Source organism: Pan paniscus, chromosome 18 (assembly GCF_029289425.2).
Source record: "Pan paniscus chromosome 18, NHGRI_mPanPan1-v2.0_pri, whole genome shotgun sequence".
Classification (NCBI taxonomy): domain Eukaryota; kingdom Metazoa; phylum Chordata; class Mammalia; order Primates; family Hominidae; genus Pan; species Pan paniscus.
The window spans coordinates 6,394,370-6,411,475 of NC_073267.2; the positions used below are offsets into that span (position 1 = coordinate 6,394,370).

At 43.2% G+C, this 17,106-nt stretch overlaps 1 protein-coding gene across 3 annotated transcripts in view; it reads left to right on the forward strand.

Moving 5' to 3' along the window:
• RBFOX1 (RNA binding fox-1 homolog 1) overlaps positions 1-17,106 on the forward strand; it is a 2,479,284-nt gene that overhangs the window by 627,083 nt on the left and 1,835,095 nt on the right. For all 3 annotated transcript variants that reach the window (XM_063598326.1, XM_063598327.1, XM_063598325.1), the window contains one exon: positions 2,198-2,230. In XM_063598326.1, coding sequence (XP_063454396.1) covers positions 2,198-2,230 — 33 coding nt within the window. The remainder of the gene's footprint in view (positions 1-2,197; positions 2,231-17,106) is intronic.

Sequence of the window (17,106 nt, forward strand, 5' to 3'; positions counted from 1 at the left end):
GGGGGACATCAGAGTAGTCAGCTGAAAACTCTTTTGCCCATGGAGCTCAGTGAAGCAGAGAGGGTAGTTCTGCCCAAGGCTCATAGCTGTTGAATATCATATTTCCCTGACATATTCCTGTTGGTTTTCAGCAGAGAAATATACACATTCACGTGAGATAATGTAGCCCAGGGATCTTGTGTGCTTGTGCTTTATGGATGTGGCTGATCACCATGGAATCAGCTACTTTCCCAGTCCTGAACGGGCTCCAGTAATGAGGGAGGGGAGGGAAGGTTCCAAACTCTGTCATCCATCACACCATGAGTTTCCCCATGGCTGGGCCCCGGATTCATGGCTTGGCAAGCCTTCAGCCACAGCTCATGGACTTTCTTGGCTGAGGTCAGTCTGAAGTCTCGTCTCCTGTTTAGAGGGCTAATGGTACATGAAAGCTGCTCCATGGACAGTGAGCTCTGCCTGAGCTCCTCATCTGATGCCTTGGGAGTGAGTGTGGGACAGGTGGTGCCAAAGCCAGGTCAGTGGGAGCTGCAGGGGCTGGTCAGCTAACTCAGGAAGTCATTCGTTCTTAAGTCCTTTGTTGGATTCACATTTGTGATCTGGTATTGGTCTGTGTCTTAGCCTGGGCTGCCATAATAAAACACCATGGACTGCAGCTTAACCAACAGGAATATATTTCTCATACTCTGGAGTCTGAGAGTTCAAGATGAAGGTACCAGCAGACTCGGTATGAGAAAAGGGTCTGCTCATTGGGTTGTAGGTGGCTGCCTTCTTGCTGTGTCTTCATGTGGCGTTTCCTGTGTGCAGGAGGAGAGAGAGAGAGAAGGAGAGAGGGAGAGAGAGAAAGAAAGTAAGTTCTCTGCTCTCTCTCCTTTTTTATGTTTCATTTTTTTAAGACGGAGTTTCATTCTTGTTGCCCAGGCTGGAGTGCAATGGTGCAATCTCGGTTCAATGCAACCTCTGCCTCCCCGGTTCAAGGGATTCTCCTGCCTCAGCCTCCCGAGTAGCTGCGATTACAGGTGCACACCACCATGCCCAGCTAATTTTTTGTGTTTTTAGTAGGGACGGGGTTTCACCATGTTGGCCAAGCTGGTCTCGAACTCCTGACCTCACATGATCCACCTACCTCGGCCTCCCAAAGTTCTGGGATTATAGTCATGAGGCATTGTGCCCAGGCAGCTGTCTCTTCTTTGATGGGCACTAATCCCATCATGAGGGCCTACCTTCATGACATCACCTAAACTTAATTACTTTCCAAAGATCCAGTCTCCAAATACAATCACATTGGGGGTTAGGGCTTCATTATATGAATTTTGGGGACATAGCTCAGTCCAAGTAGTCAGATAGGACAATATGGCTGAGGTTGGCCAAGTCATCCAGGTATAAGAGAAGTTGTAAGACAGAAAGCTTCTTAAGAGTTATCACACAGAGAAAAAGATCTGATCTCTAGATAGGAGACCCTTTCTAGGCATAGATGAACAATGTTGGGAGGTGTCTACACCAAATCCTTTGATATACAGTAGGCTTGTAGATAGGAGGCTGAACATCTACCTGACTTTATGTTGGGTTTAAATCTAATTTCTTATGCTTAATAACATCCCGACTTTGGAAAAGTTACCTAACTTGTACAAACCCCAATATTTTCATTTATGAAATGGGGTCATAAAAGTTATTCAAGGGTTTAAATGAGATAAAATATATAAACAACTTGGCACCATTCCTGGCACAACTCTCTATTTCACAATATTTTGAGGAATTTTGCAAACATGAAGCTGCTACTGTTGCTGTCATTGTAGCTTTTCCCTGGTGTTTCTCATAACACTGACTTGAAACTTTAAGGGAAGGAAAAAAACACATTAAAAATGTCTTCAGTGCCTTTGTTTTCTTTTTCAGTGTTTATTTAATCATTATCAGTACACGGACATTGCTCACAGCCCTCCCCACTTATTTTTTTCTTGACAAGATTGTTATAATATGTTGAAAATACTAATTATCCTATTCACCTTATTAACAGGGCTGGATAAACAAATCATGTTGCTGTGCTTGGTGGAAGAAAATGCATGTGTGTGTGTGTGGTGTGTGTTGTAACCTTGTCCCCTCGGGTCATAACAAATTATTGATGCCAGTTCCTTTAAAAAGACAATTAATCCAATTACCTTCTTGTTGAATCAATACTAATGTCTTTTTTTTGTTTAACTTGCAGGTTTCGGCAAGTCAGGCTACAGGCGAAGCTGAGGTAGGAAACGTGGTTTTTCTGTCCCTTTAGAAGATAGTTTGAAGTGGGTTTCTTTTGTGATGGAGTGTAATGAGCATTCTAGCAATGATTCTTCCGTGTTTCATTTCCTGGTGGCTTGGATGGTGTGTTTTCAGTTGAGTGGTTTCTGTGCTGCTGGGTTTTGGGGTGCCCAGGTCACCGCACTGCTCTTCATGGAGTGTGCATGGTAAAGATGGTGCAGGGTGACTTCAGCGTCTGTTTCTCGACAGATACATCATGATTCTAGCCCAGCTCAGACAAAGCCCTGGCTCTGCCAATGAGACCTCCACTGTCTCTATTATATAGTTTCCCCATTCCTTCTCTTTTGGCTTTTCTTTGTATATTTTTTTCCTTTATTTTATTTTATTTTTGGGACAGAGTCTCACTCTGTTGCCCAGGCTGGAGTGCAGTGGCATGATGTCAGCTCACTGCAACCTCCGCCTCCTGGGTTCAAGTGATTCTCCTGCCTCGGCCTCCTGAGTGGCTGGGATTACAGGTGTGCACCACCACGACTGGCTAATTTTTGTATTTTTAGTAGAGACAGGGTTTCACCATGTTGACCAAGCTGGTCTCAAACTCCTGGCCTCAAGTGATCTGCCCACCTCAGCCTCCTAAATTGCGGGGATTATAGGTGTGAGCCACCATGCCCAACCTGTTTTTCTTTTTCTACTCAGTCTCCAAGGCATGAAAGGAATTGTGGTGGATGCTGACAACATAGGTAAAGAATAAAAAACGAAGCTGGTCAGAAGTCAGCAGCAAGGTGACCACCCATTGGAAATTGTCCATGTTGTAATATAATGGGCTCCTGCAAAATATGCCCAGCACGATAGAGCCGGTCACTCTCACTCCTGAGCCACTGTGTGGTTAAAGCAAAGAACACTGACCCAGGTCCCGGGAGCCCAGGGCTCTGTGTGACGCCCAGTGTTGCATTATTGGAACCCTAAGCATGTGGAGTTATTTATATCCTACTGCTCAATGAGGTCATCACCAAAGTCTGATTTTTCAAATTCAAGAAATTGCAACCTCAGGCATAAATGGGTTAACTGTGCCTATTCACTTTCCTCAGGTACACCATGGGGATAGTTATATCTCCCTTTGATCCGTCACACAGTCGTTAATAGGGTAAAATAGAATAAAGCTTGTGGAGGCAGATTCTCGCAGGATTCTGGAAACACCTAAGAGGAGATCATTATCCACAAGTATCCATTCCCGTTCAAATGTCTGCATCCTCGGATACACTAACTTGGTGTGCAAAGGTTTTCCCGGAGCTGTGATGCATTCATAGTGTGAGTGATTTCAGATGCCTAGTGAGGCAGGGATTTGGGAAGCACAAGGATAGGGCAGAGATGAGCAGCCCCCACTGTCACCTATGTCCCCATGATCTTGTGACCAGTCACTCGAGTGAGTTATTAAACAACACAAATTTTGTTTCCTCATTTTTGGAATAGGAATAGCAATATGCATCCTATGAGGCTGTCGAGAGCATTAAAATGGCAACGGCAGTGTTTCCTCTGGTGGTTTGCTGTCATGGGAATACCAGTTTCTGTGTATTTAGCATCTCTGATGCACCATTTATTTATAATTGCACTGCACGCTTCGTTATATAAAATCCTTAAAAAAATTTTGTGATGTATAGGCTATGATGATCCCTATTTTACAGAAGAGTAAACTGGGACTTAGAAAGGCTGAGTAACTTTCCTAGTGCTGTTCAACTAATGAGGTATAGAGTTGGAATTCATAACCATGTCTGGCAGGGTACAAAATGCCATGCCATGTAACCCACCCAGATTATGGCCTGGTAAACAGTGCGTGTTCAGTAAATATTAGTTCTGCCAGTCATGAAGGACTGATTGCGCTTTCTGGAGCATACCTGAATATGTCCTGTTTCTCTGTGGTCATCACCCGAGACAGCCGTGTGTTTCCTATGATCTTCCATCTTTCTTCGTTTCCCCAGACACATTCTTATATCTGCATCTTATTTGGCAGTTTAAAACAATCATCCAACAAGAAAACGATCATGTTGCCCCTTTTAAACTTCACAAGATTTATATGTATATATTTTTAGATGGGGACTCTCCCTGTCACCAGGCTGGAGTACAGTGGCACAATCTCGGCTCACTGCAACCTCCGCCTCCCAGGTTCAAGCGATTCTCCTGCCTCAGCCTCCCAAGTAGCTGGGAGTACAGGTGCGTGCCACCATGCCCAGCTAATTTTTGTGTTTTTAGTAGAGATGGGGTTTCACCATGTTGGCCAGGATGGTCTCTATCTCTTGACAACCTCGTGATCTGCCCGCCTCGGCCTCCCAAAGTGATGGGATTACAGGCATGAGCCACCGCGCCCGGCTGTTCACAAGATATTTCTTATGCTCGTTTTACCAATTGAAAAAAGGAGGTCTGAGGAGTTGAAGTAGTTCCTACATAGGTGAAATAATGTTTAAAAATCCAACAATTCCACTTCTACTTGTATGCCCAAGAGAAACGGTGCTTATGTCCACCAAAACAACACATGCAAGAATTCCCATAAAGGATTTATTTACCATACCCAAACACTGGAAACAAACCAAATGTCTATTAACAGAGTAACAGATCAATCAATAGTGGTGTATTCATGCAATGAAATACAATACAGCAATCAAAAAGTATTATCTATAGGTGTATGACACAACCTGTATGACTCTTAGTAATATAATATTATAAGAAAAATATCAGAACAAAAGAATGTACCCTCCATGATTTCATTTACATATGTACATATACACAGCTGCATATATATTATTTATATATAAAAAATAAACAGACAACATTCATCTCTGATGATAAAAGTAGCAATAGTGGTTACCTCTGGGAGGCGTTGGCTGGGTAGGGGCAGAAAGGGACCTAATGGGAATGTCCAACACTCTCATCTGGATGTATTTACGGAGGTAACCATCATATATAAAACTGATAGAGCTCTACAATGAAGATGTGTGCGTCTTACAAGTTGTAATTTGTATGGCAAAAAAAAAAAAAAAAAAAAATGAAGGCACTTGGCAAGAAAAAAGAGAGAAAACACAAAATGTATCAACCAGTATGATGGGGTGGGGGGAATGGTCAGATGGTCATGGTGGGGGTAAGTGAGATGAAGGGAATTAGGAAGTGTAGGAATGCTTAATGTACAGAAACACTTTTGATCAAAAATAGTCTTCCTTCCTTCATTCTTTTTTTATTCCAGTCTCCCATTTCCCAGATGGAACAGTTTTTTTTAGTCTTTTTTTTCCCTTACCATTTTTCCTAAGGCTGAATTATCATTGCTGCAGCCACATCATATTTTTTTTCATGACAGCAGGGAGGTAACCTTTTATTAATTGAATTTCTAATGGCAATTCATCAAAACAAGCGATCACCATTATTTAATGCGTGATCCATATTCATGGCATGTTCTGTTAGGTAAATAATAGTGGCTCTGGGAAAATGCTTCTCTAAGGTCCTTTTCCTTCTCAAATGACTTTCTTTCCCCCCCACCCCCAAGTAGAGACAAACAGTTGTAATTTAAGCAGAACAAACCCCACCTGTGGAGGAGATATTGGTTAAAAGGAGACAAAAAGAATGACAAACCCACAGAATCAGTGAGAATGAGTGGCTTTGCCAGTTCCCTTTCTCTCTGCAGATTGACAGTGAATATGTGAATAACGTTTGCTAAATCTGGACTTTGAAAACATGACAGCAAGCTGTTTGTGCCAATAAATTTTCATGGCATATGCCACCCCTCCCTGCACCACACACAGTTTTAATAAGATGGCACATGAGCTATTGAGAAATGTTAAAAACCCTGTAGAGGAAAGAGCTTTATCTTCTGACCAAATTCTGCCCAGCAATGTTTATGACAGCTGAAGAATTTATCTGAAATTCCCTCTGCTAGCCGCAAAGCACCTGGCCCTTTGTCCCCAAGCAGCCTTTAAGAACCAAACTAAGATGTCACATACATAATATAACAGATAAATGGCCCAATTTCCATGTCCACATGATGAATGGAATGCAAGTTCAGCACACACATATTTGCACATTAATTGGCCCTGCATGGTTCCATTTTGTTCCTAAGTTGCTACTGTATGTCTCCTAGACTCCTTCCCCTTCAAAATCATTAAGCCTGTTTTATTGCAAAAACGCATACACATTTCCCCCCTATTTATCGTCACGCAGCTTTCCCTGCTGAGAGAGAACGAAGTTACCTGGGCGCAGCCATTGGATTGCAAATGCGTATGTCTGAGTCCTCTCCACCACCAGCTGTATATTAACACAAAGATCTGAGACCCAGCCCCACGTTGCCTATGCTGACAGCCAAACAAAGGAGGTTATAGACGAGGATGTTTGAGGAAAAAAAAAAAAAATTCATTTCATTTCACTTACCAGTTGGTTTCTTGCCTCACCTTAATGATTTCCTGTTGATAGTTTAATGGCAATGTAAACTCAGTGGAGGGCCTCAATTTTGATAAATTGGCCTGCTTTTATTTCATAGCAAAGCAATCGAACTGAGATTGATTGATATTACAGCTCTGCTATCCCAAATAATTGCAATGGCACACTACGCAGGTAGCAAACTCAGTGGCCTTGGGAGAATGTAGGTGGAATCTCCCTCCTACCATTATTTTTTCCTTCCAAAAGGAAACTTCATCCTAGGCCTAGGAATCATTTATTTCTCCTGTCTTCCAAGCCTCGTTCTCAGGAAAATAAACTGGGGGTTGCAGAGCCCATTAAAAATATTCTTACCTACTTGAAAAGACACCAGTGCGTTTGAGAAAGGGGCTGAGCTGCTTAGTCTGTGGACAGAAGATCAGTCCTAGCCATCCTGTGTCATTTGAGAACCTAGCACATTTAACAAGGGTCTGTTGAGCTGTTTCATCAAGAAGGTTACAGTGGAAAGAGCAAGAGTCTTTCCACTTTGGAGTCTTGTAGATGAGGTGTGAATGATGGGTCCACACTTGTGAGTTATGTGACTGTAGTCAAGTTACTTAACTGCTAAGCAAGTCTTTTCTCCGCAAAATGGGAATGGTGAAATAAAGTACAAGGTTTGTTTGAACTTTAAATGAAATAATCAAATGCAATGCCTGGCTGGGCATGGTGGCTCACACCTGTAGTCCTAGCATTTTGGAGGGCCAAGGCAGGAAGATCACTTGAGCCCAGGAGTTCGAGACCAGCCTGGGCAACAGATGAGGAAGAACCGAATCTCTACAGAAAGAAAAAAAAAAAGGCAGGTGTGGTGCTGTGTGTTTGTAGTCCCAGCTACTCAGGAGGCTGAGGTGGGAGGGTTGCTTGAGCCCAGGAGGTTGAGGTTGCAGTGAGGCAAGATTGCACCACTGCACTCTAGCCTGGGTGACAGAGCTAGACCCTGTCTTAAAAAAAAAGAAAAAAAGAAAGAAAATAATACAATGCTTAAGACAGAGCCTGGCATACAGTAGATGTTCAACAATTAGTATTTTGCTTCCATACAAAGTCCCCCTTCACTTACATTTGTATTAAGTAAAACAATAATTAGGGTGTGGTGGCTCATGCCTGTAATCCCAGCACTTTGGGAGGCCAAGACAGGTGAATTATGAGGTCAAGAGATCCAGACCATTCTGGCCAACATGGTGAAGTACTGTCTCTACTAAAAATACAAAAATTAGCTGGGTGTGGTGGCACGCACCTGTAGTCCTAGCTACTTGGGAGGCTGAGCAAGAGAATAGCTTGAACCCAGGAGGCAGAGGTTGCAGTGAGCTAATATCATGCCACTGCATAGTCCAGCCTAGCAACAGAGCAAGACTCCATCTCAAAACAAAGAAACAAACAACAACAACAACAAAACAATAATTAAATAACCTAATTAGGAATCATCGAGACCTGTTGTTTTGAAAGCTTGCTGTGCTACCTTTGCAACATGGCTGTTTCCTGCCCTAACCAGACAGAAGTTCACTCCTATGACTTAATTCACATTGGACTTAATGGCCCTCTTGTCTCCACCCAAGGACAAGATCCACTTGAAGATCAGCAGTACTTTCCAATGAGCACTCTTGGCCCTGTCTAATTTTGCCCAATCATGCTTTGATAGTCATCTCCGTCCTTGAAGCCAGCACCAAAGAATATTTAAAGAACTCTAAACAATCATGTGGTCTTAATTCAAGAGTCTAGAATTCTCAGTTGGAGATATGGTTAGTGTTTTGTAATTTCTTGAACATTTAAGTGACAGTCTCTTATAGTCTAGGCACAATACTAGGCCTGGGAATACATGTACAAAGTTGACACGCTATCATACCCTCAAATAACTGACGGTTCATTATAGCATTATAGAATAAATGCTGTAGTTTCACTTGTCTCATGAGGACTGATGTTCTCAATAGAGCAAAACTGTCCCCATAAGGCTTCCTCCATATTTGGTAAGTTCTGGATCTCGGTTAAAACATAAATGAGCCTAGATAGGCTAGGGATATTTATAGAGGCTTCTCAGAGGAGGTAGTATGCAGACTGGAGCTTTGAAGGGTGGATTAGGTTAGGTTGTCATCAGGTAAAGAAAAGTCAAGGGCCTGAGAAAAGGCAGAGATGGGAAAAAAGCTGCCTGCTCAGAGAATAAGTGAAAAGTAAGTGTGGAAACAGTGAAGGAGAATGATGTAATCAGAAGGAACACAGAAGAACCAAGGCCCAGCATCCTCATGGAAATCAAAGAGTAAGATGGTTACAAGAGAGAGGTAGGGGTATTGGATAATTCAGAGGGCTTGAGGAAACAGGGTCAGGACCCATGGCACTGAGTTTGGCAATCGTGCCATCATTAATGTCCTCAACAGCAGCCTTTCCAATGTGGATGTCTTAGGAGTAAACAGATGGAGAAGACACATGGGCCACACTGGAGCCCAGCTGTTCAAAGCAGCCATTGGTTGATTCAAGGGATCAATGGTCCTCTGGCTTGAAGGAAAGACAGGAGTTGGGAAGGAATTTGGAAGATGGCAGAGGCTTGGGTATATTGTAGTCTTGGAGAACAGGCCTCAGAGGATACGATGGTGGGGCACAGTCGGGGATTTACACATTGAAAGGTGATCCGAGTGTTCTTGAGGCTGTTGTGTTTTGCTCATCATTGTCTAGCACCAGAGAGCTATGGTACTGATTGGATTGAGCAGAGATATTTTTTTTTCTTCTAAGAACACTGAAGGAAAAAAAGATGGAGAGTAAATGTGGATACATTTTGAAGGAGAAGGAAGATAAATTGAAACAGGTTATGCCTGGCAACCTTCACTTCCCCAGTGAATAGCAGAGGGAAATATATGTGCTGAGAATAAGGACAGCAGCTGGGCGAGGTGGTTTATGCCTGTAATCCAAGCACTTGGGGAGGCAGAGACAGGAAAATCACTTGAACCAGGAGTTTGAGACCAGCCAGGGCATTGTAGCAAGACCCTCTCTCTCCAAACAATTTAGAAAATTAGCCAGGCAATGTGGTGCCCACCTGTAATCTTGGCTGCTCAGGAGGCTGAGACGGGAGGATCACTTGGGACCCAGGAGTTTGAGGCTGCAGTGAGCTATGATTGCACCACTGGACCCCTGTCTTGGTGACAGAGCAAGACCCCATCCCCCATAAATAAATGCATGAATGAATGGATGGAGAATAGAGGCAGAACTAGAGGTTAGAGGGGAAAAATAAGCAGAGAGAAGAAATAGCTGATATGAGATGCTGGTGAGAGGCTAACTAACCAGCAAGCTGACATCCAGAAGCACTTAGCGGGGAGATGAGTAAGAACCTTCCCATAGCAACAGTAGCAGCAGCGTTGATAATTGCAGCCATCATTTACCACATGTGAACGGAGTCCCAAGCACTGCATTATCTTTACAGCAATCTTTGAAATAACTGTGAATGCCTCCATGTTACAGACAAAAAAACTGAGATGTGGAGAAGTGGTGTAGGTTGGCCAAACTTACTCAAAAATAGTGGGACCCATATCTGAACCAGGTTTGTCTGATTGCAACACCTGGGCTGTCTCCACTAGGAACAGCATGACTGCCATTGTTTATCTCCAGTCCCAGTGAGTGGTGAAACTCGGGCAAATGACTTAATCTTTCTTTGTCTTGTTTGTCTGTTCCATAGTATGGGGACAATTAAAGAATGAACCTTATGGCTTATTCTGAGAAGTTGAAAGGCATACTGTAGCTTACAGAAGGCAATAAGCATATTATTTGGTGCGTAAGTAGTCCATAATACACACTAGTCGTTGTAGTGGTTACTTTTATTAGTGTGCTTGGTGACTCATTCTGAGCTACAATAGGAAATAGCAGAAGTATCAACTAGAACCAATTCCTGGCCTCTGAACCCACATGGAAGCATCATTCCTAAGAGTGTTTCAGAAGCATCTTCCTCTGTGAAAATTGATTAAGGGTCTCTGGAAAAGTGAACCGTTGTAAAATTTCTCTACTTCTTTATTTGAAAAACTAGGTATCTGTTGCTGTGAGGTTTGGGGGATGAATTAGAAGGGTCCCACTTTTTTTTTTTTTTTGAGACGGAGTCTTGCTTTGTCTCCCAGGCTGGAGTGCAGTGGCGACATCTGAGCTCACTGCAAGCCCCGCCTCCCAGCTTCATGTCATTCTCCTGCCTCAGCCTCCCGAGTAGCTGGGACTACAGGCGCCCGACAGCACACCCAGCTAATTTTTTGTATTTTTAGTAGAGAAGGGGTTTCGCTGTGTTAGCCAGGATAGTCTTGATCTTATGACCTCGTGATCCACCCGCCTTGGCCTCCCAAAGTGCTGGGATTACAGGCGTGAACCACCGTGCCCGGCCTATCCCACAATTTTTACCTTGCATTGGGGGTTAATGAGTAAAAACAACCAAATGGGGGGAAAAACAGCTAACTTTTAATTAGCACATGAGTCTGTGCCAGCCAGGCCACTCTGCAAGTCATTCCGCCTGCCTCATCTTATTTAATTTCATCCTCACAATAACCCTATGAAGTACATCCTATCATTTTTTCTCTTTTACAGATGAGGAAACTGAAGCTTAACATGGTTAGTTAAATGAGTCATTAATGTAATAGGAGGGAAATTGAGACTCACGCCCGAGGCTATCAGACCCCCAAACCAGCTGGGGTGCTTAGAAAGTGAAGTCAGGAGTCACCTCCAGTCTCTTAGAGGCAAAGGCTCAGTCTTTTAAACCTAGAGAGAAAAATCTCATCTCTCCTCCTCTAAATTATCTCATCTTCCAAGGCTTCCCCTGCTACAGCTAAATCAGCCTCGTTGACTGCCTGTTTTAACATTTTGTGAGTGTTCTGTGATCACAAAACCCATTCCCAGAACCATATATTATTTCCTACAGTTTTGACACCATTTATTTCCATAGCATTATACATTCCAACCTTCTGACTGTTTAAGATCAAAAGATGTGCTCCCGGGCTCATACTTCACTCCAGCTCTCAGACTCTGTGCACCAAATTAGACAGAACAGCAGAAGTTCCAGCCTGTCATAGTCTGTAATGTTGCATAATTCCAAGGATTCACCATGTTTTATCAATGGCAAAAGGAGAGACAGACTCAGCCACAGTGGTGGGGCTTTCATGGAGGATATGGGGGAAGGCCTGGAGATGCAATGGTTGAAGGGGAGTGCTGGGATGTTCAGAATCAGTCTAGAACGTGGTGAGTTAAATTGGTTGATTGTGGAAATCCCAGGCCAAGGGCAAAGATTTATAAAGGGTCAGAGAAGAAGGAGGAGATCTATGTAGGGTGCTGTGCTCCCTCCTAACAGAATAAAAGAATTACTGATTATATCCAGGAGGAGGGAAAAGAGATTGTGTCTGCTCTCCAGGTTAGGCTTAGTGGTTCTAGAATGAAGCAAACTACATACTGATTAGCAGATGGACTTCTTTGGAGGGGTCACGCATTTATTCAGAAAGTCAGAGAGTTTTAAAGAGCATCTAATATGTGATAGCCATATCACATTTAGACCCTGGTAACTTAAAATGAATGAAACACTTTTTTCTGCTCTCAAGGAGCCTGTGATCTATGAAAATACACTGATGGATGAACAGATGCTTTTAGCTAAGCTGTAATAGAAGTGGGTTCAAGGGGGAGAGTGAATACCTAGAGGGGGCTGTTCAGCTCTCCCAGGAAGCCTGGCTTCAGATAAGATGGGTCTTCCTTTCCCATTTACCCACATACACTTGATGCAGGGCAGGCGAGTCCCACAACTGGGGCTTAGCCCAAGAGGGTTCTTGGCTTTGCCCAGGAAATAATTCAAGGGTAAGAAGTGGTGTTAAACAGCAGCTTTTATTGAAGCATCAGTTACAGTAGCAGCAGAGGGACTGCTCCTTCCTGAGCAGGGCTACCCTGAAGGGAGTGTGCCCAGAGTAGCAGCTCAGAGGCAGTTGTGCAGTCATATTTAGACCCACTTTTAATTACATGCAAATTAAGGAACAGATTATGGAGAAATGTTTAGAAATAGGGCGGTAACTTCCAGGTCCTTGGGTTGTTGCCATGGCAAGGGCAGTAAGTCCTGGGTGTTCCCATGGTGATGATAAACTGGCATGGCACTCTGGTGGGCGTGTCTTATGGAAAGCTGCTTCTGCCCCATCTGTGTTTAAGCTATTCCTCAATTTGGTCCAGTGTCTCGGCTCCACCTCCAGAGTTGAGCCCCACCTCCTACCTCACACTTACTCTAGAACCAGTAAGGGGCATTGGAGACTATATACACAGACACCACGTTCCATGACATATTTTAGTAATCTGAAAGCAAGCTTGAAAAATAGCAAAGAGATTGCTTTGGATCGACTGTGTGTATGGATAAGGGGTAGGCGATGAGGGAACAATTGGAAAATCAGCTGGACATGTGGATGAAGGGCACTGAAGGTGACTCTTCATTGTGGGGATGATAATGATAACAGTGATGGTGGTGGTGGTTATAGTGGCAGCAGTGAGAACAGCCAGCAGTTATTAATGCTCACTGTATGCTAGGCACTGAGCAACGTATCATATATAAATTACCTCTTTTATTCCTTCCAATGAACTTAGGAGAATGAGTATTAATGTAGACTTCATTTAACAGATGAGAAAACCAAGGCTCAGAAGAGTTTATGGGACCCACCCAGGGCCATATGGCTAGTAGGCAAAGTTAGTATTTGATTCTATGCAGTTTGCCGTCTGAACCAGCGGTCCAGCAAAGATGGGGGAAGCAGGCTTGAAAACCCCCTTGGGTTAAAGTCTACGTTGCTCAACACAATCTTCTCCTGATAAATGTTGCTGACACACTTTGGAGAAACTTCGTGACTATGCCTGATTCCCGGCACTAATGTAGCTTGACTTAGGGCTGATATCCCACTTACCTCACCGGAATGACAATTGGGGTCGAAAAAAAAGAGTTATTGCAATTCTGGCTTCCTCTATTGAGCTATGAATAAATGATGATAGCTGTGAAATGGTGTGGTGTTTAGATCGTTTCTGGTAAACTAAAGAAACTAAAAATTGAATAAAGTGGTAATCCATGCAGCCATTTAAAATAGGAGGGTTGGAACAAAATTGGTAAACTCTTTTAGTGTCTTCCTGGCCTTGTCATTCTCATGTAATTAGTTTGCAAAAATATTAATTAATACTCAAACATCTGACTCGTTTTACATGTTAATTTGAAATGTGTTAGTTACATTTTCTACTTTTGCCCTGGTACTGTCTTCAGCAGCAGCACAGGCAAGAATTCTGGTCCTGTAGCCCCCTCCTTACAGCTCAGCAGCCAAGTAGATATTGAGTAGATACTGGGAGTTCCTTGCAAAGCTCAGAGCTGCTTGCACCTTTGCAGAGAAGGGGAGAGAATGCTGTATGGAAACGGCATGTTAGTGGTTTTAGCTAATGGGGACTGACTGCAAATGCAGTATCTCAAGAAGGCTTCCTGAGTTCTAATGAGCAAATGCTGTGCTGGGCCAGCAGGGGTTTCAGATGGTAAGCAGAAGCTGGAGGGAGAAACTCCTCAGATCGTATATGGACTAGGTTCTTTCCAGATCTTGCAAATGGGTTGTGTGCTCATGTCCTAGAGAAAAGTGCTGAATTCTAGGCATGTCTCATGAAATATCTAGCCACTGATATCATTTGAGGGTGTTATCTGCTTCTTTTCTTTTTTTTCTTTTTCTTTTTTTTTTTTGGAGACAGAATCTTGCTGTGTCACCCAGGATGGAGTGCAGTGGCACGATCTCGGCTCACTGCAACCTCCGCCTCCCAGGTTCAATGATTCTTCTGCATCAGGCTCCTAGGTAACCGGGACTACAGGTGTGTGCCACCACACCTGGCTAATTTTTGTATTTTTCGTAGAGACAGGGTTTCACCATGTTGGCCTGGCTGGTCTCAAACTCCTGACCTCAGGTGATCTGCCTCTTTTGGCCTGCCAAAGTGCTGGGATTATAGGCATGAGCCACCATGCCTGACCTATTTTCTTATTTAGTTCATACATTAGTCAGGAGAGGCTAAGCTATGCAAGTAACAAGTTAACCATGAAATCTCAATGGCCTACCGAAAGAGGCTTATTTCTCGCCCATGCTATGTCTGATGAGAGCTAGGGGTGGCTCTATCCATCTGTTGACCTCTCAGTACAGGATGCTTCTCTCTTGTGGCTTCTCTGGGTCAGTGCATACCTCCACTTTCACTCTGGCAGGGGAAGAAAGGAAACGGGGAATCTCTCTTGACCTTTTCATTGCCTTAGCGCAGAGATGGCACACATTCCTTCTACTCACAGTCCGCCAGCTAGAACGTATCTCAGGGAACCTGTGACAAGAGGCCTGAGCAGCTGAGGAGCACATGGATATTCTCTGGGAATTAAATGCCTGCCACGGTGTGCCAGTGAGGCCCATGACAGTGATCACAACAGGCACCTCTATTCTCATCTCAGTTCTGTGCTTCACTGACTCCTACACTGGGGTTGCTTGCCTGGCACTCTTTTATGGACTTTGTTCCATTCATGTCACTGCAGTGTCAGTCTTTCCGTTCTAAACAAGAGGAGATGGAGGCTCAGAGGGCTCAAACTATTTGTCAATGGTCACACAGTTAGTAAGGGGTACAGTCAGGATTCAACCCAAAATCTGACTCCAGTACCTCCACTGGTTTTTTGCCTCCCAAGGTTCTTGACAGATTTCCTTTGGTAGCATTGTAGTAGAAAGAGCTAGAGGCAACACTTAGAGAACACCCATGAAGACCAAGAGGACAAGGATCTATTAAGTCTCCAAGGGATGATACGTGTGATGTCCAAGTTTGTGCAGAATTTATTACTTTCAGCCAGCAGGTCCACATTCTGCATCATATTTCAATCTTACAATAATCCTATGGAAGACTTGGGAAGAATAATATTAGCTCTGCTTTGTAGATGCATTATTAGAGGGTCCAGGAGGCTAAAGACCTGCTAGAGGTCACCTTGGTAGTCACTGATGGGTGTCTGGACTTTGGAATGAGTCTCTGTGTGTGTATGAGATTGTGGATCCTGCAGATCCTAGACTGAGGTCCCTTAACCTCTTCTGTTTCATGACCCCCTTGGACATCTGGGAAGAACAACGGGCCTCCTTGCAGAATAAAGTTTTCAAATACACAATGCAAAATACTTAGATTCACAAAGGAAACTATTTATATTGAAATACATTTATTAAATAAATTAAAACATGATTCAGTCAAATCTTTGCTTTCTTTATTAACACATTAAACAAGCAAATCTAGTAATTACCATAATTTGGAAGTAGCGATAAGCATTATGATATTTTGAGATATCTGTGACAATTATAATGTAATGTGACTAAAATATCTGTGATTTCTCTTGGTGACAAAGTCACAGGTACTTGTAATACTACTGCAATGTTGTGGCTTATATTTAAAGGGAGTGCTAGATTTGTTAGAGGCTAGTGAAAATCAAGTTTTATTTTTTCCTATCGAAGTTCATGGACTCACTGTGTTCTATCTAGGAACCCCTGTAGAATCTTGGATCCCCAGTGAAGAATCCTCTCCATCTTGGCCCTGAACTGTCTTCTGATTCTAGTTGGGTGAAAGTCTAGAACTGGATGAGTCCAAGCTCAAATTATGTTTGATTTTGTTGCATGTATTCACTTGGTCTCTACCACCTTGTGGTAGTGATGTCATCTCTGCCCAGTGCCTGGTTTTAACCCATGGCTTCTTCTTTTCCAATACAGCACATGTGGTATTTAAGAGTACTAGGGGTCTAGGTGTGGTGGCTCACACCTGTAATCCCAGCACTTTGGGAGGCTGAGGCAGGTGGATCACTTGAGGTGAAGAGTTCGAGACCAACCTGGCCAACATGATGAAACACTGTCTGTACCAAAAATACAAAAATTAGCTGGGTGTGGTGGCACATGCTTATAATCCCAGCTACTTGGGAGGCTGATGTGGGAGGATCATTTGAACCTGGGAGGCGGAGGTTGCTGTGAGTCAAAATTGTACCACTGCACTCCAGCCTGGGTGACAGAGCAAGACTCCATCTCAAAAAAAAAAGTTTTTTTAAAAAAAGATCAGGGATTAATAAAGGCTAAAATTTTCCCCCCAATGCTAGGTGGTATAGTAAGACTTCATACGCACTATTTCACTTAATTCTGGTAGATTCTAGTGTTAAATGTGTTTTTCAGAAAGTAATAATGATGGTTAACATTTATAAATACTTACTATGCACCAGGCACTCTTCTAAGTACATTTAAGGTGCTAAAATAATAATAATTACTTCAGTAGCAGTGGTAGCAGCAGCAGTAATAGTAGCAGCTACGACTTGTTTAGCACTCCCTTGGTGCCAGGCTTATTATCTTCCAAGTATTTTACATACTTAATCTCAATTATTCCCCACCACATTCCTATCAGGTCAGTATTAGTTATTTACATTTTGCAGAATAGGAACTAGGTTCAGAGAGATTA